Source organism: Colletotrichum siamense (assembly GCF_013390195.1).
Source record: "Colletotrichum siamense strain Cg363 chromosome Unknown KSG_Cg363_contig05, whole genome shotgun sequence".
Lineage (NCBI taxonomy): Eukaryota > Fungi > Ascomycota > Sordariomycetes > Glomerellales > Glomerellaceae > Colletotrichum > Colletotrichum siamense.
The window spans coordinates 3,761,150-3,785,689 of NW_023501018.1; the positions used below are offsets into that span (position 1 = coordinate 3,761,150).

The following is a 24,540-nucleotide window of genomic DNA, read 5'->3' on the forward strand; positions in this document are numbered from 1 at the left end:
GCCGTTCTTGCAAACAGGACGGGAACGATATGTTCCATTGTCTGCCTCTACCCGCCGTGCATTCTCGAATCTCCCGAAGCCGGGGGTGCCCATCTCACGTCCAAGCGGCCGATGTCCTCCTGCAGGCAGCTAAGCGGCACGGTACTTTTCCCATTTAACTTGTGCCATCCGAAGAACCGAATATTTCAGCTAGCCTACCAAACTTTTTCTTCTTTTCGCTGTTGTTTTAACCAGCTATGATTTTCAGCTCCCCACGTCGTGAGTGACGGCTCCAACGGCATTTCCAACGTTACACTGGTTTACATCCTAGACACAGCCTCGATGCATTACACACCGCGTCGCGCTAGTGCTGACGGCGTCTGGCGCCGTCTTGCCTGTCGTTCGGAGCCTGTCCCGCTGCAGGGCTTGGCGTTTGCCCCCTCCCGCCTCTGTGTACTGTGTCAGCCTGAGATTGGCAGCTGTCTTTGCTTGATGCGTGACGGAGTGGTTCCGGAAGGAATGCGCTGCGGTGGGCGCTGACGTTGCTTTACATTGTTGGCATGTTCGGCGAGTTGAAGATGTGCAGGCCAGGGTGGGGAGGACAATAAGGATCTTACCTCGTGCAGCTAGTGACTGTCAATTTTCGGTAAGTCGTAGCTTTCCTGGGTTGTATGTGTTGATTCTTGATGAGGCATGTAAGTGAGATTGAGAATCCCCATCTTCAGGTGGGTTGCCAAATTCCAACGGCGGGAGTCTATCTCGATCCGGCCCCGGGACTTTTGCCTTTCAATAGAACTTCGGCGTCCCTTTCGAAGATGGACATGATCTGCGGCCCCGAGTCATTCTGTAAGCAATTCTCGGGGTAATAAGGCCAGCTGAAAGAAGGTTATTCAGACTTGCCTACGGAGGACATCCGAAGCATCTAGCTCGCTTTCAGCCCAAGCCCGAAGGAACAACAAACCGCAGCATCAAACCCCTAAATGACCCGAACCTCAAACAAAAGTCATCCTCCTCAACTCAAAATCAAGCCCCGTTTCTCTTCTGAGGATGGCAGTGTCCAGAAGCAGCCAAGTCCCTCCCAAACACCGAAGCTCCGATAAGCAGCCCGCGCGGCGTAAGCCACAGGCTCAGGCATTCGGCGCCCGGTCGTCGGTAGGGCTGACGTGCGTTTTCTAAATCCAACCGTCTTCGTTCGGTCCAACGGTGCATGTGTGTCGGCACAAAGAAGTTGTGGAAGGCCATATTTGGCAGCTCGTGCTGATGCTGACATCGCCTCCCATGCAGAGGCTACGTCAAAGGATTCCCCGCGGGGGTATCTTGGAGAGGAGGCTCTTTGATAGATGGATGTTTATAAACGTGGTTTCTGCTGGTGGATCGATGTTTCTGTTTAGTACTTTGTCTATACCTTGCTCAAATATCGCAGAAATATCAACATGAAGAGCGCATTCACACCAATCGCTGCCCTTTCGGGATTGTTTGCGTCCTTGGCAACTGCACATGTCGAGATTTCGTATCCGGGATGGAGGGGGAACAACATCATTACGAATGAGACGTTCCCGTTCGGGATGCAATGGATGTATCCATGTGAGTTCAACCGAAAACTAACCTACTCGAGTACAACATCCAGATATCTAACATGACATGCATCAAATAGGTGGCGGCCTCAACGTAACTCAGAATCGAACCCACTGGCCTCTCGAAGGCGGTGCCATCGCCCTCCAGCCCGGCTACAATAACGGCCACCAGAGCGCTCTCATGTACGTCAACATCGGCCTGGGCGAGGTACCATCGAACTTCACCACTGTCATGGTCCCTATGTTCCACCTCACCGGCCCCACGAACGAGGCCTACGACGGCACAGTCTGTCTGCCGCATGTCCCTCTCCCAAGAAGCGTAGAGCCGAAGGAAGGTGACCTGGCGACGATACAGGTCGTCCAGGCGGCGAGACATGGTGGTGCCCTTTTCAGCGTAAGTCTTCGAGGGTTCATCGATGTGCTGAAAGGTCTTGCTAACTGGGAGTTAGTGCGTCGACATCATCTTCACAGCCGATGAGTCCAAGATTGCCCCGGTCAACGATAGCAACTGCTTCAACTCCTCGGGCCTGAGCATCCAAGCTGCGAGTATCGCGATAAACGAAAATTCAATCACAGATCCGTCTCCCACGGTCGTTTCCACGCCGTCTCCAACGAACGCTGCTTTCCGCATGGTGGCGCCGGTGTCGGGCTTGATTGCTGTGTTGTTGCTCCTGATATAGAAGCTATGCGGGCGGTTGTATCCAGCTAACCGGGTAGACTGTTATTCTCTTATATATGAAGTAGCCATAATTACTACTATCGTTATGATCACGATTATTGTTATTCTTATCGTCGTCGTTGCCATCGTTGTTGCCATCGTCGTTGCCGTCGTCGTTGCCGTCGTCGTTGTCTTCGTTAGTATTGTCGTTGTTATTATTATCATCGGCGTCCTTCTTGTCGCCGCCATCACTATTAACATATATCATTGCTATCAAAATTATTATTATTATTATCCTCTTATCCGATCCGCCCGGATACCAAAATTCATAGATTCAATTCACCGAGTTGTTGGTAGTCAGGTAGGTAGGGCGGCAAGAACTCCAAGGGCATTAAGGAGGACAGGGGTAACCAGCCAGTGAAAGGGGATCTTGTCAGCCACACGTGCAATCGGCCACGAGTTTGCCGAGAGTGGAATCTGACAGAAGAGTGCAGCCTGATCCTCCAACGCGTGACTGCCGTGTATCACCAACCCAAAAACACATTACTCGACACGCTCCCAAATGACAACCAAATCACGAACAATATGTCAACCATGTACACTCCTCTAAAGGCTTCGCGACGGGAAGTTCGTCTCATTTCGATCCGCCCAGACTTGAACAAGCTTGACGGCAGTAATATGCCCCGAGACAGCATTCCTGAAGGAACACTCATATGCACCATGAAAACGGTATCTTTGAAAGATTGGACCTCGGACTATGCCGCCTTCCGAGCCAAGGCAATCGACTGGCCCTACTCGCCTACCACTCTCTATGAGAAGTGGGAACATTTCTCGCGCGAGAAGGCTGGATGTACAGATGACGACAGAACCACTCCTGATAGATTCGTGTGGGGGGACTACGAGACCATCAGCTACACATGGGAGAACGGATCGAACACACAGCACACTATCTCCGTCAACGACAGACCATTCGTCGTTCAAGATAATCTCTATCAGGCACTGCAAGAGTTCCGGAAAGGTAGAGACTTTGTGGAAGGCCGAACACGAATGCTCTGGGCCGATGCGATCTGTATCAATCAGGATGACCTCGACGAGCGAGCTACCGAGGTCAAAAGAATGAATGAGATTTTCAGCACTGCAATCAAGTCGACGGTCTGGCTCGGGGCGTCCCTTGACCTCAAAGGCGCAGATACACAAGTCTACTTTGACCTCATCGGGCGCCTCATAGACGATTTCTATCGCACGACGCTCCCGGATGACTCATCGATCAATTCCCTACAACGAGCATCAACTGAGACCGTTTCATCAGGAGAAGGGTATCTAGATGAGCATGATCCTGAACATCAGGAAAGCCATGCGCTGTCGGAGAAAGCTCTTGCTGTGATTTCCCAGTTCGATCCTGCAGAGCGCCCTCCCATCTCCGCACTTGAAACGCTGCACCCTGACGAGCGCCTAGAGGCCCTGCTTTTTCCTATATTTCGCCTCGATTATTGGAATCGGGTTTGGATCATTCAAGAGCTCACTATCAGCTCTAGCCACACAGTCGTACGAGCAGGGTCCTCACAGATCTCGTTCGCGCGACTGTCTTGGTTTGCAGAATGGTATAGCAGAGATTCTACGTTTGACTCCAGTTGGTCACCCAATGACGAGTACACGAGGAACATCATGAACACATTTCTTCTACTCAAAACTATCTATCAAGTTCAACTCCAACTTGGACCCGACGAGTGGAAGACGAGTCCTGAACAGATGTTGATTAGACAAGGCCTCATGTCTCGATCGTCTCTACCTCTGGACAAGCTATACGGAGTGTTGGGGTTATTGCAGCCTTCCGCATATCTCGGAATCGATGTTGACTATAGGAAGACTGTTCGACAGGGCTCCATTGATGCAGCTATTGCTTGGATGCGTGCTGGGAAGAGTCTCAAGACTTTCGACATTCGCAGAGAATTCCAAAACTCGCGAGTGCCGTGTTGGGCAGTAGATCTATCGATAGATCAAGATCCAATGTCAAGTATGGCGGCACACTTCTGGGTCAGGGGTCCAGCTAAGATCCCGGAGGTGGACTGGGAAATCTTTTGGGAGAGTCAAGTTGGACTGAGGGACCAGGGCATCTTGAGTCTTGAAGCCAAACACCTGGAAACTGTTGATGGAGTTGCGGCTTGTGTGCCTCTTGAAAGGAGAAGTCTGGAAAGCTGGTCCCCGAAGCTTACTCCGCCAAGAGCCATTGATTATTCAACGACGCAGCTGACACGACTTTATCACTCTTATAGCGACGACTCTGAGATGCTCGCTTGTCTAGATGCTATTTTACGCAATGTCCCGAATTGGGAAACTGAAGGGCTAAAAAGCAGATATTATGCAGAAGGATCTCCTGACGTCTTCAAACTCAGTACTTTGGCAGAGAAGTTGGAGCTGAGTAGCGATGTTTCGTCTGAATCCCACCCCTTGGGGGTCTCGGCGGCGACAGCAAGGGGACTGTCTTCTCTGAAGCAGTTCCTTGACGCTAGTGCCGACTTCGAACTTTGGAAAGAGAAGCTATCATTGCTCTTTCCCGGAATCGGACAGAAGCCAGGGTCCCCAATCTCAGCATCCCACACGTCAGACTTGGCAACCCTTTTAGACACGGATGGGTCACAGGCACTCGAGGACATGATGCAACATGTCAACATGTGGACACTTTCTCAGGTGCGACTGATCACCACCACGAGTGGATATCTTGGTATGGCTGCTCAACTTGTAAAACAAGGCGATATGATTTATGCGGTCGAGGGCTATGGGTGCCCTGTCATCTTGCGACCTATTGAGAACGCGGACACGTTTGAGTTTATTGGTCTGGCCGAGGTTTGGAGCCCGGCTGTGAGCGGAACATGGGAGAACATGACGTTTTACTGTATTGTTAGACTGCAGTGAGATTCGCTGACAAGCCTTCATTGATTACCATACTGGCGGCCTCCTCCCGGCGACTCTTGACGGAGATGGTCTTACTGCTCTTTTCATTCGATTCATTGCCCTTCGCGTCTGAACGCCTGTAATGACGGGAAGGTCCCGCGTTTGCTGCCTGTCATGCACGTCTGCGGCGCACAATTCATGCTGGCCAGTGGATAAAAGGTCCATGCAGCTGAAGGATCATCAGCCCGCCGGAAATGGAAATGTTCAGCTGCGTCACCAGACAGGCTCCTAGGGGTAGATTTTCTACTTTAGATACAGTTAAGAACACTTAAGGTGCTGTTGACTTAATAACCGTGGGCCCGCCTTCGGAGTCCAAGGCTTCAACGTTCCTCTCCTGTATTTCGCCGACAATCACCAATCTGCATAGTGTTTTCCAAACTGTTTGTATTTGTCGGCGACTTGGTATGATCGGTGCAGTCTCATCGATACTAGACCAAGATCAAGGCGGCGCACGATTTGCGAGGATTGACTAGTCGAGTGTGGTCACCGAGCCAACGAATGGCATACAGACCACCCTATCCTTGAAACCTACACTCAGCAACACAAGCGTGGATTTCCTGAGCTTGAGGATGTCTCTTGGCGCTCAGAAGCTAGCCAGGCCTCGTCCTGGATATGACTGGGATGAAAAGAGGGACGTACTGCAGCGCTTGTATCTGAAAGAGAACAAGCCTCTGCGCGAGATTGTGGGCATCATGCGCCACCAGTACCTCTTCTTGGCAACGTAGGTGTCCTCTAACCTGTGGATTTCTCAGGAACTGGCATCTGATTATCCACGTTAGGGAGAGGATGTATAAGCGGCAGTTCATGAAGTGGAAGTGGCGGAAGTACAACTCTGAGGGGCTTCGACAAAGTCAGCTGAGTGGTGACAGGGTGGAAATGGTCGAAGGCGAGATGACGTGCCAAAGACCACGGCGCAGACGCCTTGGCCCGCCGTTGGGTCGAAAATACGCTGGGAAACAAGAAAACGGTCCATTCCCCATACCATCAACGTTTTTGATATATGGAACCGAGAAAGATCGTTTGTCTTATGGGCTTCTCCTGAACTTACACGACTTGATACAAGGCGCTTCTCGTCGGGACCTCGAGTGGCATCAACGCGCAAGGTTCAACTATCTCCCCATCCCGGGGCGTCACTTGAAAGCTCTGGCACGACTCGGGGCATATTACTTCGACATCAAACACTTTGAACGAGGCGGGACTATATTCCAAGAAGCTTTTCAAGGGATCGAAGGCATTCTCAACCAGGAACCCATAGCGACCTTCCGCATGCTGCTTCTAGAAATCCCCCATCTACTCACTGATCACGGCATACTTCATTCCTATCTGCAGCTTGTCTCGGAAATGCTGGGTATCAAGCAACGGGGCCAGCCTATTCACCAGGTTGCTCAGTACATGTCCAATATTGCGGCTTCATGCCGCGAGGATCTGTTGGACCACATGAAGCGACTTCGAACCTTGATTATGGATGAGTATGTCGGTATTCGAGGGCGGATTGACTTGCACAGCATTGAGGCTACTGTTGAAGCGATGAATTGGTACGACAATGAGAGTCGTGCACGCAGCTGGTCTGACCTTCTGGAAAGCTACGAGGCTCTGCTTAACGAGGCGAACTCCACATTTGGAACAAACAGTTCTGAAGTGACTCGCGTCGAGCATAGTCGTGTGGTCGCAACTTCCCTGCTGATGAATCATAAGTCACCCGACTTCTTGACCCTGTGTCATCGCCATCTTTCTCGCCTAGCTGTCGCAAACAACAACAGTCCTTTACAGAAGTGGGATAGCTGGTCGTTGAGGCTGTATGGCAGGACGACAAGCTTCATGGCGAAGTTTCATGAGGCATCAGGCAACACGCATTCTGGCATTGAATGCTTGAAGAAGGCAGTTGAGGCGACAGACTATGCCCAGAGCAAAGCGACAGGGAGTGCTAAGTTACGGTATTCAAGTACCGCGTTGCTGACTCGTGTCAAGTTGGCTAAGCATCTTGTGAACTGTGGTAGAGAGATGGAAGCGATGGAGCTGAAGGCTGAGATTCCTCAAAGTTTGGCGAATTTGCAACACATGGTGCGGGATGAACAACTTTGGTGAGTTTGCCATAGCTACAAGCACACAGGACAGTATTTCAGATTCGTCAACATTTTTTAACGGACTTCATTCACGATTTGTGCGTCTCACAACAACAGTTTCGTAAATCTCAAGCTTGAACTCATGTAACATCGCATTGTAACGAACTACTACTGGGGTATCATGTTCGCTATGGCCATCGTCTCAGTCGTGCTCATCCCATCCTGCCACATGATGCCCTGTAAGGTCTGCATCGAATCGTTGCCAAACTGGAAATCATAAGGCATCTGTCCAAACCCGTCCACAATCATCTGTCCCCAAAACATCTTGTCCATTGTGACATCATCCACCCACGACATGCTCGGGTCGTTCGTTGAACCCTCCGCGGTGTTGGGTGGTTGCTCAGCAGACGGCTCCCGCTGTGGAGGAGACACTTTGCTCAGATACCAGTTCTTCATCCATCGTGCACGGTAGGCGTAATTCGCCCATCTAGACGTCTGGTCTTCGAAAAGACGCCTCTTCTGGCCAACAACAAGGGCTACGTTGTCCGCCTCTTCGAATCTGTCCGCCATTCGTTGTGCATTTTCCGCGTGTGGAATCTTTTGCCGAGCGATAGTAACGTCCCAGTCGGGGCTGCCGTCTTCCAAAAGAAGCCGGTTCGCTGCCATCATTACGAAGGCGGTGCTGGAGACCAGAGTGAAGGGCAGGTATGCGTATATCTCTGCGGGTATGGACATTAAAGCATCCATGGCGGCCTGAACACATTCGAGGCATTTCCAGAGGGCTTCAGTTCGGCTATATGGCTCGGTCGGCGACGCTGTATCTGCTGGGCTCATTGGTCGCATACCCAGTGCAGGCTCGTAGAGTCTGACTGCGAGGGTCACGTAGTGACACCAAACAAGCGCTGCGCGGAGGAATCAGGTAAGTGGATGTTGCCTGGTTTAGAGAAAGAACAACTTACGATTATCTTTGTTTATACCAGGCTCCTCTTTCTGAAGGTCCTCCATCTCCTTCCGTACGGACGAGAATATTGCGCTGTAGTGCTCCTTGAAGAATGGGGCAGGCGTGTCCTCATCTCTGTCGTAAATTGGAAACAAAGATCTGAGACGATCGGTTACGTGTTGCATGCGGACGAATGCAATTAAGCTCGAGTCTGTTGCGAACTCCCCTGCTTCGCGGATAGTTCTGCAGCATCGCGCCATATATGCTGACCATTGTACTTGTGGGCTTCTTCGCATTGAGATGGCCACGCTATAGATCACTACATCAGCATTGATTCGGAGCGAGATGGGATTAGAACTGAGGCTCATACCTAGATGCAATGAAATAGCCTCCCAAGACCGCTCTCTGCTCTTCGAGAGTCTGTTTTGGGGTTTCGAAATGTTTTCCTTTGCTGATAACAGCCCATGCATCCGATAACATGGTCTTGGGCATCCAGGCTAGTGGTCCAGCAAGAGTGTTGACGCTCATGTCTGAGACCATGCCGATGGCAAGTTGCAGAAGGCCGTTGGCACTCATGCCCAAGTGAATATGGACATCTCCCCTGTATATGAGGACAAAGGTCAGCAACCTCACTTGGGCAAGACTGAGACGGGGTGCACCCACCAAGCGTAGCAGGCAATGTAGATCAACAGGCCCTGCAGCAGCTCAAGCTTCCTCTCCCTGTTCACGATAATATGCACGGCTGCATGGTGCCTAATCCAGTCATCTACCGCCTTCTGAACAGGGGCTTCTTGAGGAATGAGAGCCTGCATGATGCACCAGAAAAGAAATCTCTTCTGGGAGTGGAGCTCCCGCGCCGTCACATTCACGTGGATAGGTATGAAGGGAAAGTGTGGGACCATGCGAGTGCGGTAGATGTTGAGGTATTCTTCGGCTTGATCCATGGTGAGGGAGAGTCCAAGGACCAACTGCAAGGTATTCGAAGGACCGACGTCTGGGGTGTGTTGGGTGCTGCAGTGAGGGTCGGGGGTGACGGCGTTGGAGGATGCCTCGGTGTCAGCTTGAGGCATGGGGAGTCCAGCGCATGGCAGTAATCCACGCAGCTGATTCTCTTCATAAGTCGATGAACTGGTAGCGGGAGTAAGAGCTTGAGCTCCATGTTGCTTGGCCTGTTGTTGATTCTGGAAAAGGTTGACCAGGCCATCGATTTTCTTCTCTAGTTCGGTGACTCGACTGGGGTGAGCTGTCAGCGCCAAGGAAACACAGATGATCAACGCAGCTGATATTCAATGCCAGAAGACACAACGATATCTTAGTTTGGCACTGGAAAAGGGTCCAGAAGAACATCAGAAAAGATCCTACCTTGACTTTCCCCGTTTCTTTCTGGGTACTGGTTCCGGCACCCGACAGCGGATGTTCATCCGGGAACATCTAGCTTGTGTTAGCTCTCTGCAAGTCATTCTTGGAGAGCCCAGAATGGAGTCTGCAATCTCTCCCTACCTTGTGCAATCGGTTGGTTCACCATGCTCCGTGGCCGGTGGCCACCTGCATCTGATCTTGAGGCGCGCACAATTGCTGCAAGCTCGGAGCTTTTTGGCGTTCGCAATGAACTCCGGGCTACTGCCCTCTTCTTCTGGAGAAACATTTGTCATCTTCAGGCCGATGGAACAACAATGACGGCGTGTGCTCTGTGAATCTGGTGCTCAAAATGGCATATCACAAGCAATGGGAAAATCGCAGAAATGTCGCGGATGACGGCGTAGCTGGGAACGGACGAAAGCTGTCAAAGACCGGGGACCGGTGTCAGTCTTAAGTCCCGTATCCATTTGAAGTCGGCAAGGCGACTTTTAGCGTGAACGGATCTCTGGCTCTGATTGGTTTCTCGATTTGTTAACTGGATATTTACTAAGGAGGCCTGATTCGACAGAATTCCCTGTTGATCAGCGACACTAAAAGGCGTAGTCGCCGACTTCAAATGGATGTCGAAGATCGGGCGCCAATGGCAGCATCTGATTGGGCAGATGAGGATATGCGAACACGGAGTCGGGTGTTAACTTACTACCCGACCGCCGATGGACGCGCAAATTCCCACTTTCACCCGTGTTAACCCCGGCTAGGGAGCCATTTTGGCGGGACAAGGGTCAGCGCTAGGCAGCATCTTCCACCAATTTGCATGAGTGCCTTCGGACGTGACCTCCTTTGCTGCAACAATTAGAGACCTGCTGCCTGTCGAGGCTGAAGCGAAAATGGAGCAGACCTCCACAAATTGGATGTGGCTGGGCTCAAATGGTAGAAGCAGACCAAAGTCCCTAGAGATCTCGTGGGAGCGGGTCTCGGGTTAGCCCACTAATTACCAACACTTGCTGACGGGCTATTTCCCGTACGGACCGATGTCGAGGGCAGTCAGAATGTTCAGACATGAGGATCAATACAAGAAGATGGGATTGTTTTTCGAGATGGCCAAGAGTAGTACAAATACTCGAAAAGCACAGGCAACCTAGTGTTAGATATCGAACATCTAAATTCCCATATTTGAACACCAGCGCAAACGATAATATTCATTCGAATGGCGTCTTCCGGGGCATATTCCGCCGAAACTTTGTAAGTTTGCGGAGGTCCTTAGCGGCTCGGCAGCGGAACACCTGCTCACGAGTGACATCACACCAGGCCGGTCAACGCTACACCAGCACTGAGGACACCCTCAGAGAAAACGGATATACCGGAGTCGGAACAGGGTGCACAGAGCCAAGACGAAATAATCGAAGTCTATCCCAGCGGCCCGGCCCTTACGGCGATCTCGATTGGTCTATTTCTTGCTATTCTCTGCTTTGGCCTGGTAAGTTCTCGACAGCCAAGCAAATTTTACTGCTATCTATTTACCGACACCTCGTCTCTCATAGGATCGCTCAATCTTGGCAACTGCCATTCCGAAAATCACTTCAGAGTTCAATTCGCTGTCCGACGTAGCGTGGTACGGGTCTGCCTACCTCTTCACACAATGTTCCTTTCAGCTCCTCTTCGGAAAGCTCTATGCCGAGTACAGCATCAAGTGGATCTTCCTAATCGGGCTGGCCATCTTCGAGGTGGGGTCAGTGGTGTGTGCCGCGGCCCCGAACTCCGTCGTCCTCATCGTCGGACGAGCGGTTTCCGGAGTGGGTGCGGCCGGCCTGATGACCGGGGCTTTAATTGTAGGTTTCGAGAGCTCCAACGGCCGCCGCAAGCATCGGCTGACAAGGATCTAGATCATCACCAAGAGTGTACCGCTGCATAAGCGGCCCACTTTCACCGCCGCGATTGGTGCCGCTGCCGGAGTCTCTCAGGTCATCGCACCGACCCTCGGCGGCGTCTTCGTTGACAAGGCTACCTGGAGTATGATCTTGGCTGCTATAATTTGGATGATTTTCTGTTTGCTGACTTGTGGCAGGATGGTGCTTTTGGATTAATCTTCCCTTGGGAGGTGTAACTTTCGCTGTGATTCTCCTCTTTCTGAGGCTTCCCGAACAGGCAAAGAAAGAACCAAGAGGCTTCAAAGAGTTCATGGACAACTTTGACCTTGTCGGAACACTGCTCCTCATTCCATGGGTCATCTGTCTTCTACTGGCCCTACAGTGGGGCGGAACCGAGTACGCCTGGAGCAACTGGCGCATCATCCTCTGCTGGTGCATCTTCGCGGTATGTTTTCTTTTGTGGGGCTTCGTCCAATATCGCGAGGGCGACAAGGCAACCGTTCCCCTTCGCATCATGTCTGAGCGAACCATGATCGCTTCATGCTGGACAATCTTGCTCTTGTTCTCTCTTCTCTTCATCGATGTCTACTACATTCCGATCTGGTTGCAAGCCGTCAAGAACCACTCAGCCTACAAGAGCGGTATCGACCTGCTCGCATCATCAGCCTCGATGTCTGTTGCGACAATCGTGTCCGGGATCTTGGTACGTCCCTCCGTCGTTTTGACGACGTTGACACTTAATGCTGATAAATCATTAGACGAGTCAAATTGGCTACTACGTGCCGCAAATCATCGCGTCATCTGTCATTTCCTCCGTGGCTGGTGGCTTGATCTATTCGTTTACCGTTGACACTGACACGGCGTTCTGGTATGGCCTGTTACGTTTTCCGATTCAGTCTGCCCAATGTGCTAACATCTGCCTCAGGGCTGCTTCACTCGTCCTAATGGGTTTGGGAGTGGGTCTGGGAGGGCAGCAGTGCATCATTGCCGCGCAAACAGTGTTCAAGGGGCGCGACATCGCCCTCGCTACTTCGGTCTTGGTATTCCTCCAGAGCCTGGGCGGTACTGTGTTCCTGGCCGTTGCGCAAAACATCTTCAGCTCGCGACTCGTCGCCGAGCTCCGCCGAAACGTCCCCAACGTAAATCCGGCCGTGGTCATCAACGCCGGAGCATCGGGGCTGGTGGACTCTATGCGCAAGACCTACCCCGATTCGGTGGACGGCATCATCGAGTCGTACAACAAGGCACTGCAAAACGTGTTTCTCATTGCGACCGTTCTCGGATGTTTAACGGTCCTCGGAATTGGGTTTTTCGAGTGGAAGAGCGTCAAAGAGAACAAGCCGAAGACGGATGTAAAAAGCCAAACAGACGGAGATACGGAGAAATAATAGGGCATCGGCTTTTGGAACAGGGTGGTACCAAGTTACCGGATATTGCAATTAGATGGCGTACATGTTGGATAGAATAGATCAGGCTCACTAGATTGAAGTGATCACATATGGTAATACAATCGTGATTTTGACACGATCAAGACGTGCGCACGACCCTAACATACATCGAACCATTTCCCGCTTTCAGCCCAAAAACTCAGTTGACGTCAAGACCAAGTCTGCCTCCCGCGCGCGTGGGAAGTATCTTCCGGGAGCCGCAATGCCATAAGATGTGCAGGTTAATGTGCCCTTTGTGCCGATCTCCCGCTCCCCTATGCCCCTCGACGCTCGGAGATCCCCCACCACGGAAAGTCGTGATGGAGCCAGCAGGCGGCCAACGCCTCGTGAGTGTTCGAAACGACTCCGCAACCGTTTCATCCGGTCATAACTCTACTCTATAGTCAAAATGGCTAACTCCTGCAAGCCCGCGGCCGGTGAGCGAGGATAAGCTACCCCCCGCAGCTTCGCCCCTTGCGCTTGTCGTCCAATCTCGGGCCACCCTGACACAGCCAGACAGATTATTGACTGGCCGGCTCCCCCTCCATTCCGAAAGAGCGAAGTGCCGCCCCTCCCACCGCATGTTTAAGCAGCATCTCTGCATATTCTTCTTCATTTCTAAGCAGAAAGCCAGCTCGGTAGGGAGTGTGGCCGAAGAAACGAAACATGGCACGTTTGAGGTACTCAGCACGTCCTATTGGGCAGTTCGGTCATCCCATCTCTCGGGAGCCCCAAGCTTCACTTGCTACCCCTATTGATCGCGGCAGCAAACCGAAAAAAAAGATGAATGTCCGTCCGTTTTGAAGGGCTTAGTCGGTCTCATGATCGGGAGAATTTAGCCCAGTGCGGAAGGTTAAGAGAGAAAAGCTTCGTTCTAGTCAGCGGGTGCAGGAGCGATGCTTTCCTGCGAGTGCGATTCGTTTTAGATTCTGCAGTGCAAAGGAGTAGTAGCTTAAATATCACAGGGCCCTCCTCCGACCTCTTTTTGATGCGTGGGACCATTAGCGTTCTTGTTGCGATATCGAATCAACGTCTCTAGTAATTAACATCCAGCCCACGGGTCTCCGTCTGCCACAATGAAGTTCAACACGGTCGTCGTCTACTTCTCCGCCATCATTGGCGCGTCCATGGCTGCTGCCATTGAGGGTAAGCAGACAAAGCCACGAAGTCAACGTGCTATGACCCCGAGCTGACCCTATTGCAGAGCGCCAGGCACCACCTGCTCCTATGCCTCCTGCGGGTGCTCCTCCCGGACCTACTCCTAAGGTCATCCCAGTCCTCGTCGGTAGCCCGACCCGCGAGAAGTCGTTGCTCTTCTACCCTGAGGTCGTGAGAGCTCAGCCCGGCGACATCGTTCAGTTCCAATTCTGGCCCAACAACCACACCGTCACCCAGGCTGCGAACGTTCAAGCACCATGCCTGCCTCTTGGGGACATGCAGCCCAACGCTGTTCACAGCGGCTTCATCCCGGGTGTCACTGATGGCTCTCCTATCGGAACCTTCAATGTTCAGGTTGAGAACACCGAGCCAATGCTCCTGTACTGCGCTCAGGGCATGCACTGCCAACTCGGCATGGTCATGATCATCAACCCGTAAGCCACTCACGTACACGGAAGCGGACGTGGAGAAGTACTAACAACCTTGCAGTAAGGCGGACGCGGACGTGCAGGCCTACAAGATGGCCGCCAAGGGATCGCAGCAGAACGTACCCGCAAAGAACGTGGCCGGTGGTTCCGCCGGAAGGATCCCCGCCAACCTGGCCCTGCCCCCCGTCGCTTAAGGTGGTGCCGCGACAGAGTGTGCATTTTTAGCGCAGAGGTACCGAAGACAAATTGCATGTGTTTATAGGTTGCTCCTGTACATACGCTCGCTTTAAGCTTCTTCTCCAACGTCGGTGGAAACCGGATGTAACTAAACTAGGAGGTGGCACTGCTGATGCGGGTTATCGGCTGGGGCTGGAGAGGTCTATCAACGCGAGGAGTTTTGGTCGGGTTAGATATTCGTAGGCGCACAAGCGTCAAAGACGGTTAACATGAATACATTCACGTTGTTTTCGATCTCGTTTTCAATCCTACTGATCCCTTAACTATATTCGATTCAATCTCAACGACCTCTTCTTGCGCACGACGAAAGAAAATAGAGCGTCAGCAGACAAATGGATAAACACATGAAAACAGTTGTTAGCGTCAAGGAGCACACTTCATCTTCCATTTTCGGTTTCTTTGCTTGTATTTTGAGAGGAAACTTAACCAGCGAAATGTAAGGCCTTGGACACTGTCATTTTCCTTCCTTGACAGGTTCCTTCGGTGGAGCTGGCCCCAGTCCCGGCCCGAGCCCCCGGAGTTCGCCAGGACACCCGCGACCCCGCGCTTGCAAAACTGAGAGGGTCGCGATAACCTTCCTTTGAGTTCAATTGAGAGATTTCTATGAGAGGCCAATTGGTATATGTCAAGCTTGATGGATATGGGAAGCTAGCCTCCATTTGCCCTCGGTCGACTACGCCTGCAGTAGTCCTGTGGGGGTCGCGCGGACCGCATTTGGCAGGCCACCGCGAACAAGGACTACAAACGTAGAAAAGAGATCATCAGATACTCTAGGCATTATAGTAATAAAACAAGGACATATCATCAACCCATTTCACATGGTAGACTGCCTATTTCCTCACTTCTTCATAAGTTCCCACATTCAATCCAACTATCTAACCGTCTTTTCGCATCGAATCTCACGACCCCGGCCCGAACTCGTGCATATCTACCATGTCTCAGTCCTACAAATCAGGCAGTCTTTTTGATATTCGAGGGATTGTGGCTGTTGTAACAGGCGGAGGCAGTGGTATGTCCGCAAGCATGGCTCTTTTATTACTCGGATGGCTAATCACAATTCCTGTAGGGCTAGGACTTTATATGACACGAGCGTTAGCAGAAAACGGCGCAAAGAAAGTCTACATACTCGGCAGAAGAAGAAAGGTGCTGGATGATGCTGCGAAAGAAATTGTGCGTACCGATGATCGCCAATAGTCCAATGCTCGCTGACTTATGGCAGGGCTGTGACAACATTGTACCGATCCAATGCGATGTGACAGACCGCCAAAGACTCAAAGACGCAGTGGCGATGATTGAAAAAGATGTCGGGTATATCAACCTGCTCGTTGCCAATTCAGGTATTGCTGGGCCTTCTGGAAACGTGCCTCCGGGCGCCTCGATTGCGCAAGTTCAAGACGCTCTCTTGGAGATCCCCATAGAGGAATTCACCAACACGTACCACGTCAACTGCACTGCTGTATTCTATACAGCGATATCATTCTTGGGACTCTTGGACAAAGGCAATCGGTCTAATTATCAGGGTGGAAGGAGCCAGGTCATTGCAACCAGCAGTATTGGCAGCTTCAACAGAAAGATCACTGCTGGATTTGCTTACGGCACTAGTAAGGCGGCAACTACGATGATGTTGAAGGTTCTGGCGACGTATTTGGTGCCGTACAGGATCCGAGCCAATGTACTCTGCCCAGGACGTAAGTTGGCGCCCAGCAAACAAAGTTTCCGGTCAACGATGCTAAACATGTCAAGTGTTCCCGACTGATCTCACTACGAGCCTAATCCAAGGCTCGGATCCTACAGTTGAGGGAGCCTTCCCCTTGGATCAAATACCTGCTGAGAGAGCAGGTCTTCCGGAAGATATCATGGGACCGCTACTGTATTTGGCTTCACGAGCTGGCGCATACTGCAATGGTAATTGCGTCTTGACGGATGGTGGCCGGCTCAGTGTTACTCCGGCTACGTACTAGACATGAGTGGAAACCTAGCGATGTAGGTAGGCCACGCGATCTCCGCAGTCCGCTACCCACTGTAGGCACATCGCGAATAATGTACGCAGTTTGAATTTCGAATTCAATCCTTCAAAACTCTCACTTGAAATTTTGAATCAATATACCGACTCCACAGCTCTATGTTATGATACGTCATCGTCTAGGCTTTCAGGAGTAGCCACAAGCTGAAAGTTCAACACTCAGCTCGTCAGGGTAGACCTTCTGAGCCTCCCTGCTTTCATGGGTTTCGGTAGTCGTGTGCTCGTTAAGTAGAGAACCTTTGTCAACGATAAAAGTGTAGCGGGGGGTCGAGAGTAGTCAATGGCCGTTGACCTTCGGTCGCGGCATCCAATAGCCTCCGGTCCGCAATCCCGGCTCGAACGCTGCCCCACTCGCCGGAGCACCCCGTGCGGGGCCAGCCCGCCTTCATGAGTGTCAAGCATAAGACGGGTCGACCTCGGTCTCGGACAACTTTCGTTTTCCGGGCGTTGCCCTAGGTCCCTCCATGAAAGTTATGTGCCCGCCATCACCGCGACGCGCTCCGTGCAGCTTCGGCAGATGATGGTGAATCCGATGAGTTCAATCCAACCAGTGTGCCACCAATTCATCCTTGCTTTCGCAAACTGCGGACAGCGGATTGCCTCTCAGTCCAGGCTTCTTTGTTGATAAAACATAGAGCGTCATCATCACTGATACGTAATGAAAGCTTCGACACAACCCAGGTGGAAAGTTTGGCGGTGTGTAAGTTGACGACGATAGACCGCCAAGGATCAGCACCCGAGGTTGTACTGCCGCTGTATGATCCACTCGCTGAAGCGAAGGTCTCAGGCCAAGCACCAGTATTATTATTGTTCTATCAACTATTCGCCGCCGGCCATCGTCGTATGGGGCCAGCTCATTTTCCACGCCGTCCGCTTTTTGGGGCTTTTCGGGGGCGCTATGACTCGACCATCGCCAACGACCAATTGGTGTTCTAAGCCGTACGCCTTTACGCAACAGGCAACCCATGAACGTGATGCATCAATTGCGTATCAGTCCGCGCAAAAGCAATCACAACCATACGAGACCTGGAGAAATGAAACTCAAAAAATGAGACAGGCCGTCGACTATAAAGCTCCTCGCGAAGAATGTTCAGAGCTGCATCGATCCAGTTCATGTCACCAGCCTTGACAAGCAAGCAGTTCATCCAATCTTTTCAGCATCTTTGACCTCGCAACATGAATAATCAACTTTTATTAGCCGTGGCGGCGTTCGCCTTATTTTTATACGTTGCTGCAGCGTTGTTCAATTGGGTGCGCTCTCCTCTGCGGTCCATACCTGGGCCTATGTTGGCGCGCTTTACGGACTTTTGGTATTTCTTTCGCATTCAGCAAGGCAATTTCGAAAAGGTCAACATTGCTCTTCATGAAAAATATGGTATGCCTATGTACAGAGACGCCAGGCTTGTTTGAGTGGCAATTGTTAATTGAGATGCACCCAACTAGGCCCCATCGTCAGATACGGCCCAAACCGATACAGCATCAATGACGCTGAGGCATCCAAGACTATCTACGGTCACGGAACCCAGTTCCCCAAGTCGATCTGGTACTCACCATTTCAGCCAAATGACACTTGGTGGAACATTTTTTCCGACCAGTCCATCAAACGCCATGCTCACAACAGACGCTTCTTTGCCCACGCCTTCTCAATGACATCGCTCGTAAACTACGAGCCGTATCTTGATGAGTGCGGCGAGATCTTCTCCCAACGCATGCTGGAATTCTCAAAGGCGGGCGCACCCGTTGACATCGGCCACTGGTTCCAGTGCTTTGCCTTCGATGCCGTTGCGTACATTACGTACGGCAAACGATTAGGCTTCCTGGACCGCGGCGATGATATTGGCAAGGTTATCGAAAACCTTGACGCCAGCTTGATTTACTCTAGCCTCGCCGGAATTTTCCCCTCATTCCATCGCTACATTGCTCCGCTTCTTTCAGCCATGGGTCCTCTTTTCCGCACCGACCGCATCATGTATGTGATGAACTTCACTCAGAGCAGGGTCACGGAAGAGCGAGCTTCGCCCAAGTCAGTCGCTGAGTTCAAGACCGATGTAGAAGGCGCGGGTGTCGGCGAGACTTTCTTGAGGAAGTATCTTGCCAAACACTCCGAGGACCCCGATGCCTTCACCAATTACCACATTCTCATTGGATGCGCGACCAACATGTTTGCGGGCTCAGACACAACCGGCATTAGTCTTTCTGGAATATTGTACCACCTGCTCAAGAACCCGGATTGCGTCACAAAACTGCGTGCCGAGATCGACGACTTCAGTAGCCGGGGCGAGCTTTCGGAGAATCCCACGTTCAAGCAGGGTCAGGACATGCCTTACTTACAGGCTGTCATCAAGGAGGCGTTGCGTATGCACCCTGCCGTCGGCCTGCCATTGGAGCGAGTCGTGCCTGAAGGAGGCGCCACCATCGCCGACCGTTTCTTCCCCGAAGGTGTACGTACTGATGAACTTTGAGGAAACAAAATATTTCGCTAACGTGTTCTTTTACCTTTTAGTCTGTTGTTGGCATCAATAGCTGGGTTCAACATCATAATAAGAGTATCTTTGGCCAGGATGCGGATAAGTTCTGCCCTGAGCGTTGGCTCATCGACGACGAAGACAAGCTTTCCCTGATGAACCGAAACTGGATGCCGGTAAGTGTGGTTCTCCAAGCTTTGCAGTTAGCGGTCTGGCTAATTTTAAAATAGTTCGGCTTGGGGTCGAGGACGTGCTTGGGAAAGAATGTTTCCACCTTGGAGATGACGAAACTGATCCCGAGAATCATCCGCGATTTCGACTTCAAACTTGACGGAGACGCGGCAGCACCTGGAGGATCTTGGACCACTGCCAACGCGTGGTTCGTGAAGCCCCGAGGCTTCTGCGTTCGGGTAGAGCCCAGAAAGCTCATCTCTTGAGATTGATGGCGTCTGCTGACCTTGGTGTCATGCACTTTGGAGTAATACCCCTTGCAGGACACATTGAGAATGACGCGCGGGCGGTGTTAATAAGGGGACATCTTAGACTGCTTGGTTTTCTCAGACACAATGTTGATGTATTTCATATTTTGCGCAATGACTTTCGATCAAGGCTGGAGGAGCCAGGATATCACGAAAAATAGATTGCAAGTACTTGAAACAAACTGTCACTGTTCATAAGTGATGAAATGTCAATCTCTTTTACACCTCCAACCATGTTTGCATGTTATAGTATGTACATGAATATTTTGGTATCCAGTAACTCGATCTTGGGAACAACGTGACAGAGTCGCCGTATTCAAGTTTTCTAATGTTTTACCATCTACCATTTGGCCTTCGCCCGCATGGTGACCAACACGGGCCGATCGCGTGAAGATTCAGCGACGTCTACTGGCCGCCGCAGTATCCGCAGCTGGTGCACGAATCGACAACGTAGAGGTGGTAGTTCCAGCGACCGGCGAGGCCGTTGGTGTCGTGTCCACCGGCGGGGACATTGTTGCAGTAGGTGATGCAGTTGGAGAGTTGGTTGCCGACTTCTCGGTTGTGACCGGACACAGTACCTCCAATGGCGGTACAGGCAGCGTCCATGGCGGGGAATTGCTCTGATTCGCAGGGGATGTAGCTCTGAGCGGGAGAGGTGACGACACCGCAGAATTGTGCAGCGGCACAAGAGGCCAATGTGGCAAGAGAAAGAATGGTGAACTGCATGATGGCGTTTGGGAGGTGATTGACAATGGGGTTGTGTCAAAGGTGATGCAGTTTGATGTCTGAGCTTGTGATGATGAGAATAGAGTGTACAAGATGAATGCGGATTTCTGCCTGGTATTTATGTCTTGGCCACTCCATATGTCATTGTTACAGCTTCTATTCGGAAGCAGATCGCATCCGTCAATTGCGATTTACCTGTTGTTTACAAGTTTCTAGACTCTCGGCGGCTGATTAGAATGTGACAAAGCATGCTCTTCCTTGGTCCTATACGTGGAGACTTTGAAGCTTTTTGGCAGTTCATTTAAGCATGGTTACATGGAAGCCCCGATGTGAGAGTGGTCCGAGAAGAGGGGTAGTAGAAAACAGCCAACAATGACTATGTAGTTGGCGTTGGCCCACCAAACAAACAGAGCCTGGCTGGGATAATAGCCGGCGGGATCCGATGTCTTTCGATGCAAATGCTACAGTACCTGCAGACTCTCCACAGATCGGCTCTGGGTCGGGATGTTCCCGCCCCGAAGCGGTTGTCTGGCCCCGCAACCTTCGGGCGTAAAACCCCAGGAAGGCAGTTGGCTCCATTGCATCGTATTACAACCCGCGCGGTGATAGTGCGATCATGCACGAACATGTACCTCAACGGGAATCACCTGTGAGTTGTTCGTCCCATGGCGCCCGGTGCGACCGATTCCACGAGGACAGTAACGGTAATACTAAGCACCAGCATATGCATGCAAGCTGATTCCTAAATGAGGCTTCCTCTGTCTTAGACAGCGAGATGATGGGTTGTGCGGTGAATTAGTCTGGGCTGGTAGTTGTGGGATCGTCACTCTAGACCTCTCGGTTGAGCCGGGTTTCAATGACACGGTGGTATTCGCAAAGATGTAGCTGCCAAATGAAGCATTCACCGAAGGTTCGCCCTGTCATTCCGCCTGAACATTCCTCCACGAAGAATCGTGCCCTTCCCCGCTCTGTCCACGGAACCCGGACGCGGTTCCACTTTGAGACCTCGGCCGATAATAGTGGGTGTCTCGGCGCATCCCGCACGCTCGAGAACCGGAAACCATCGGTGACAAATGCACCGGATGACAATGCTGTCGTCGGTAGCTCCGGACCGACCTTTTCTCACAAAACTTCAAACGTATATCTCCTTGCTTCTCTCAACGGCGTTCCTTGGGTGCATTGCTGAGTCGGCGAAGCTCGCTGAATACAAATACCTTATGTACACTTAAGAATCGGTCTACTGCACATTGAAAATTTGAAAACCCTAGCTTTTTGTTGGATCATGCACGCCAAGGATTCAGAGAACGGGGCGGTCTTTGAAAAAGCTGTCGGTTCACATGCTCCCGGCACATAATTACCCAGATGCCAGGAGGCAAGGGGCTGGGGAACTTCGGCATCAAGGATTCTTTCCTCCGTTCCGATAATGATGACATTGAAGTAGGACAAGACTCATTTGTTGTCGCGTGGCAAAAGGACATGATTCACCTCTCAGCGTGCCAGACCACGAGGTAAGGTAGCACGGGCATGTCGGCCTCGTTTCTTCTTGAACCAGACACCCCACAGATCGTCAAAATGTCTCTGTCGATAGCCTACGATTGGCCGCCAAGACATCGGAAAGTTGCTTGCTTTCTATACGCGTGGCACGCCGAACTGAGACATTTGGGCCAAAACAGACATGGATTTGATCAATCAAAGACATTGAAGCCACGCGTTAGAAGAGAGACACTTCCAGGGGTCTATTAGAGTCGGCGATGCGCTTGATTACTGACCCTCGATGGAGCCAATGGGGCTACCGGATTGCAGCCTCCCTTCCTCCCTGCGTTCCTCTCAACACGAGCTAAGCCTTCTCCCTCCTCCCTAGTGCCGACGATGACTTTTTGATGAGACTTTTGATAATGAGATGTGATAGTGAGGCTTCTGAACCGGAAAAGCCGGGCTACACCGCTTCACATAAAGAACGCCATGCTGCCGCCACGAGGGAAAATTGCGTTTATGAGATAATAGACTTTGCTCCTCAGTTTCACTCCTCCAGTCTGACCGGGCAACTGTCTTCTCTTGAAATCTCTCTTCCCCTCTGTTTACAAAATTCTGTCTCTCTCAACTCAGGTTGCGCAAGGACCGAACATCACGCCGGATCTGGTAACATGCACGTTTCCATTCTCCCCCTACCATGTCATCGGGATATCTGAATCAATCAATTTGCTGACCAAGTCAGATGAGCCAGGATTCGCTTGTCGGGACCCCTTCCAGCAAATTAAAGTGCAGAATCTGAACTTGTTGCTCCCGGGTGGCCACCTCGTGTCACATAGCCTTTGTCGCTTTGGTACTTCAGCTGGTCCAGGCCTGTTCTGCCGACCACAGACACACACACAATACACACGTGCGTTCTGCACCTGGCGAAAGAAGAAAAGGTAATTGTGTTCCCGGAGCTCGGACTTCGGCTCGCCATTTCGTGCAGGAGATTTTGCTTTCCTGCAGGACCGAACGTTGCTGTAGGATTCTTGGGACGCAGTCTCCCGCCGCGTTTTACGTTTCAGACGGAGACGGAACGGCCGTGAGGAAGCAGCGCCACCGCTAGAGATTTGACAACTGCGGGAATACTTGTATCACCGTTGTCTCTCTTCTCCCACGCGTATCTAAGACAATTTCACCCCCTCGTGGCACAGCGACTTTCCGCCCCAATCCCCGGAAGCCAGAGACCATAACTAGGCGACAACGCCTCATTCCGCCCCTCGTCCGGATTCTTTTCTTCGTTCGAACCAGTTCGCCGCCATGGTTATCGTGGAAACCCCCAAAGACCGTAAGGCTGAGGCCGCGGCATCGCCTGCCCTGCCGGACTATGTCACTTCCCCGAACGCTGTGTTTGGCGACGAGGGCGTCCAGTGGCGATATGGCAGAGCGCCCGATTACACAAAGACACGGAGGGTCTGGAGAGAAGGTAAGATTATGTCTCTGCGCTTTCAAACGCGAACGGTGGAAGCTAATTATGTGGCTAGGCAAGAAGATGAACCACGCTGCTGGCAGCTTGCCGGAGCTGGTCGAGAACCTGGTCAAGAACTGGGAGGTTGAAGCGTCCTTCAAGACAAGACTTCAGGACTGGAGGACTGTCGACCACGAGAAGTACACATTCTCAGTCAACGGCGGAGCAGCGCAGTCAGGCGAGCACATGCTTAAGGTCGGCACCTACAACGCCGTCATCTCGCCCAATGAGTACTACAGCCCCGACTACTCAGACTTCGCGTCCAGCCACAAGACCTTCAAGCGGATGATGCCTACTTTCGCTTGGGAAGTGCTCGAGGTGTATAGCGGTCCGCCTGTTGTTGCCTTCAAGTGGCGCCATTGGGGCGTCATGAAGAACGACTACGTGGGTTTTAATAAGTATGCATCCGCCATTTCTCATTTGAGTTCATTTTCTGACCACTTCGTTTAGCAAAGGGGAAAAGGTGACCGCAAAGGCGCATGGAGGACCAATCGACATCCAGGGTGTCACGATTGCGCGGGTGGACGAGAAGCTTCGGCTCCAGGCGGTAGACACCCAGTTCGATTCCTTGCAGATGTTTCAACAAATTGCGCCCAACGGCGTTGTGAGGAAAGATCCCATCGGTAAGACTGTCGATCCTGAGACCAGGTTCGACGAGGCTATTGCCGCAGAGGTGAAGATGACCGCCAAGGAGCTCAGCGACCTTCATGTTGGAGCGTCGGGCAATGCTTCGGGATGTCCTATGATGAATAGAGAATAAGAAATGTGTCAATGGTGCGGATAAATCACCCGTCCCAACGAAGAGGTCGCTGCAGTATTCGTAGTACCATGGGGTTGGGCGCCGCTGAAGTCTTACGAGCATCGAATTCGAATATTGTTAATACTTAGTACCCAGACGCATGAAAGTATCGTCCGTTTCAAGGGGCGTAGTCCCACCTTTCATTATTCACGTTCAAGATTCCTCCTAGTCAGGACGCCTTGAAATTTGCGGGCAATGAATTCGAAGCTAGGATCTCAACGGCTCGGCTACAGGTGGCATATTGGGACTCCAAAGCCACTCCACGCCAGTATGGTCCCAGAACTTGATCATTGTGTAGCCGTCACTCCGCATTCCGGCCTGCCTTAGCCGCCCCTTGCCACCCGTTGGTTCCGGAAGATCGAACCCACCCGCAAGCCCAACGCCTCCCTTGAGCATGTGGAGGCCCACTCACTCAAAGGTGCCGT

General features: G+C 51.7%; 9 protein-coding genes across 9 annotated transcripts; 7 read left to right on the forward strand and 2 right to left on the reverse strand.

Moving 5' to 3' along the window:
- Nucleotides 1–1,412: 1,412 nt before the first annotated feature.
- Nucleotides 1,413–2,233, forward strand: CGCS363_v008570 (Uncharacterized protein; the record flags this gene model as incomplete). Its single annotated transcript, XM_036640419.1, has 3 exons — nt 1,413–1,563; nt 1,634–1,947; nt 2,003–2,233. The coding sequence occupies 3 exons, from the start codon at nt 1,413–1,415 to the stop codon at nt 2,231–2,233; spliced, it is 696 nt and encodes a 231-aa protein (XP_036495129.1).
- A 563-nt stretch (nt 2,234–2,796) lies between these two features.
- On the forward strand, nt 2,797–5,124 carry CGCS363_v008571 (Heterokaryon incompatibility protein 6, OR allele; the record flags this gene model as incomplete). Its single annotated transcript, XM_036640420.1, has 1 exon — nt 2,797–5,124. One exon carries the CDS (start codon nt 2,797–2,799, stop codon nt 5,122–5,124), a length of 2,328 nt encoding a protein of 775 aa, XP_036495137.1.
- Nucleotides 5,125–7,394: 2,270 nt separating this feature from the next.
- Nucleotides 7,395–9,818, reverse strand: WAR1-3 (Transcriptional regulator WAR1; the record flags this gene model as incomplete). Its single annotated transcript, XM_036640421.1, has 6 exons — nt 7,395–8,128; nt 8,186–8,475; nt 8,537–8,767; nt 8,830–9,399; nt 9,529–9,597; nt 9,667–9,818. The coding sequence occupies 6 exons, from the start codon at nt 9,816–9,818 to the stop codon at nt 7,395–7,397; spliced, it is 2,046 nt and encodes a 681-aa protein (XP_036495124.1).
- Nucleotides 9,819–10,732: 914 nt separating this feature from the next.
- aflT-7 (Efflux pump aflT) lies at nt 10,733–12,781 on the forward strand (the record flags this gene model as incomplete). The annotated part of the gene is made up of 7 exons (XM_036640422.1): nt 10,733–10,767; nt 10,834–11,002; nt 11,067–11,354; nt 11,409–11,535; nt 11,591–12,096; nt 12,152–12,261; nt 12,319–12,781. The coding sequence occupies 7 exons, from the start codon at nt 10,733–10,735 to the stop codon at nt 12,779–12,781; spliced, it is 1,698 nt and encodes a 565-aa protein (XP_036494719.1).
- A 1,115-nt stretch (nt 12,782–13,896) lies between these two features.
- Nucleotides 13,897–14,600, forward strand: CGCS363_v008574 (Extracellular serine-rich protein; the record flags this gene model as incomplete). Its single annotated transcript, XM_036640423.1, has 3 exons — nt 13,897–13,966; nt 14,025–14,412; nt 14,468–14,600. 3 exons carry the CDS (start codon nt 13,897–13,899, stop codon nt 14,598–14,600), a joined length of 591 nt encoding a protein of 196 aa, XP_036494716.1.
- Nucleotides 14,601–15,576: 976 nt separating this feature from the next.
- SAT3-3 (Short-chain dehydrogenase/reductase SAT3) lies at nt 15,577–16,604 on the forward strand (the record flags this gene model as incomplete). Its single annotated transcript, XM_036640424.1, has 4 exons — nt 15,577–15,652; nt 15,710–15,813; nt 15,863–16,331; nt 16,387–16,604. The coding sequence occupies 4 exons, from the start codon at nt 15,577–15,579 to the stop codon at nt 16,602–16,604; spliced, it is 867 nt and encodes a 288-aa protein (XP_036495123.1).
- Nucleotides 16,605–17,842: 1,238 nt separating this feature from the next.
- PDA6-1-2 (Pisatin demethylase) lies at nt 17,843–19,568 on the forward strand (the record flags this gene model as incomplete). The annotated part of the gene is made up of 4 exons (XM_036640425.1): nt 17,843–18,041; nt 18,110–19,107; nt 19,170–19,307; nt 19,362–19,568. 4 exons carry the CDS (start codon nt 17,843–17,845, stop codon nt 19,566–19,568), a joined length of 1,542 nt encoding a protein of 513 aa, XP_036493930.1.
- A 447-nt stretch (nt 19,569–20,015) lies between these two features.
- Nucleotides 20,016–20,336, reverse strand: CGCS363_v008577 (uncharacterized protein; the record flags this gene model as incomplete). Its single annotated transcript, XM_036640426.1, has 1 exon — nt 20,016–20,336. One exon carries the CDS (start codon nt 20,334–20,336, stop codon nt 20,016–20,018), a length of 321 nt encoding a protein of 106 aa, XP_036494142.1.
- Nucleotides 20,337–23,108: 2,772 nt separating this feature from the next.
- On the forward strand, nt 23,109–24,076 carry PRPX (Pathogen-related protein; the record flags this gene model as incomplete). The annotated part of the gene is made up of 3 exons (XM_036640427.1): nt 23,109–23,274; nt 23,333–23,714; nt 23,767–24,076. The coding sequence occupies 3 exons, from the start codon at nt 23,109–23,111 to the stop codon at nt 24,074–24,076; spliced, it is 858 nt and encodes a 285-aa protein (XP_036494723.1).
- Nucleotides 24,077–24,540: the final 464 nt, after the last annotated feature.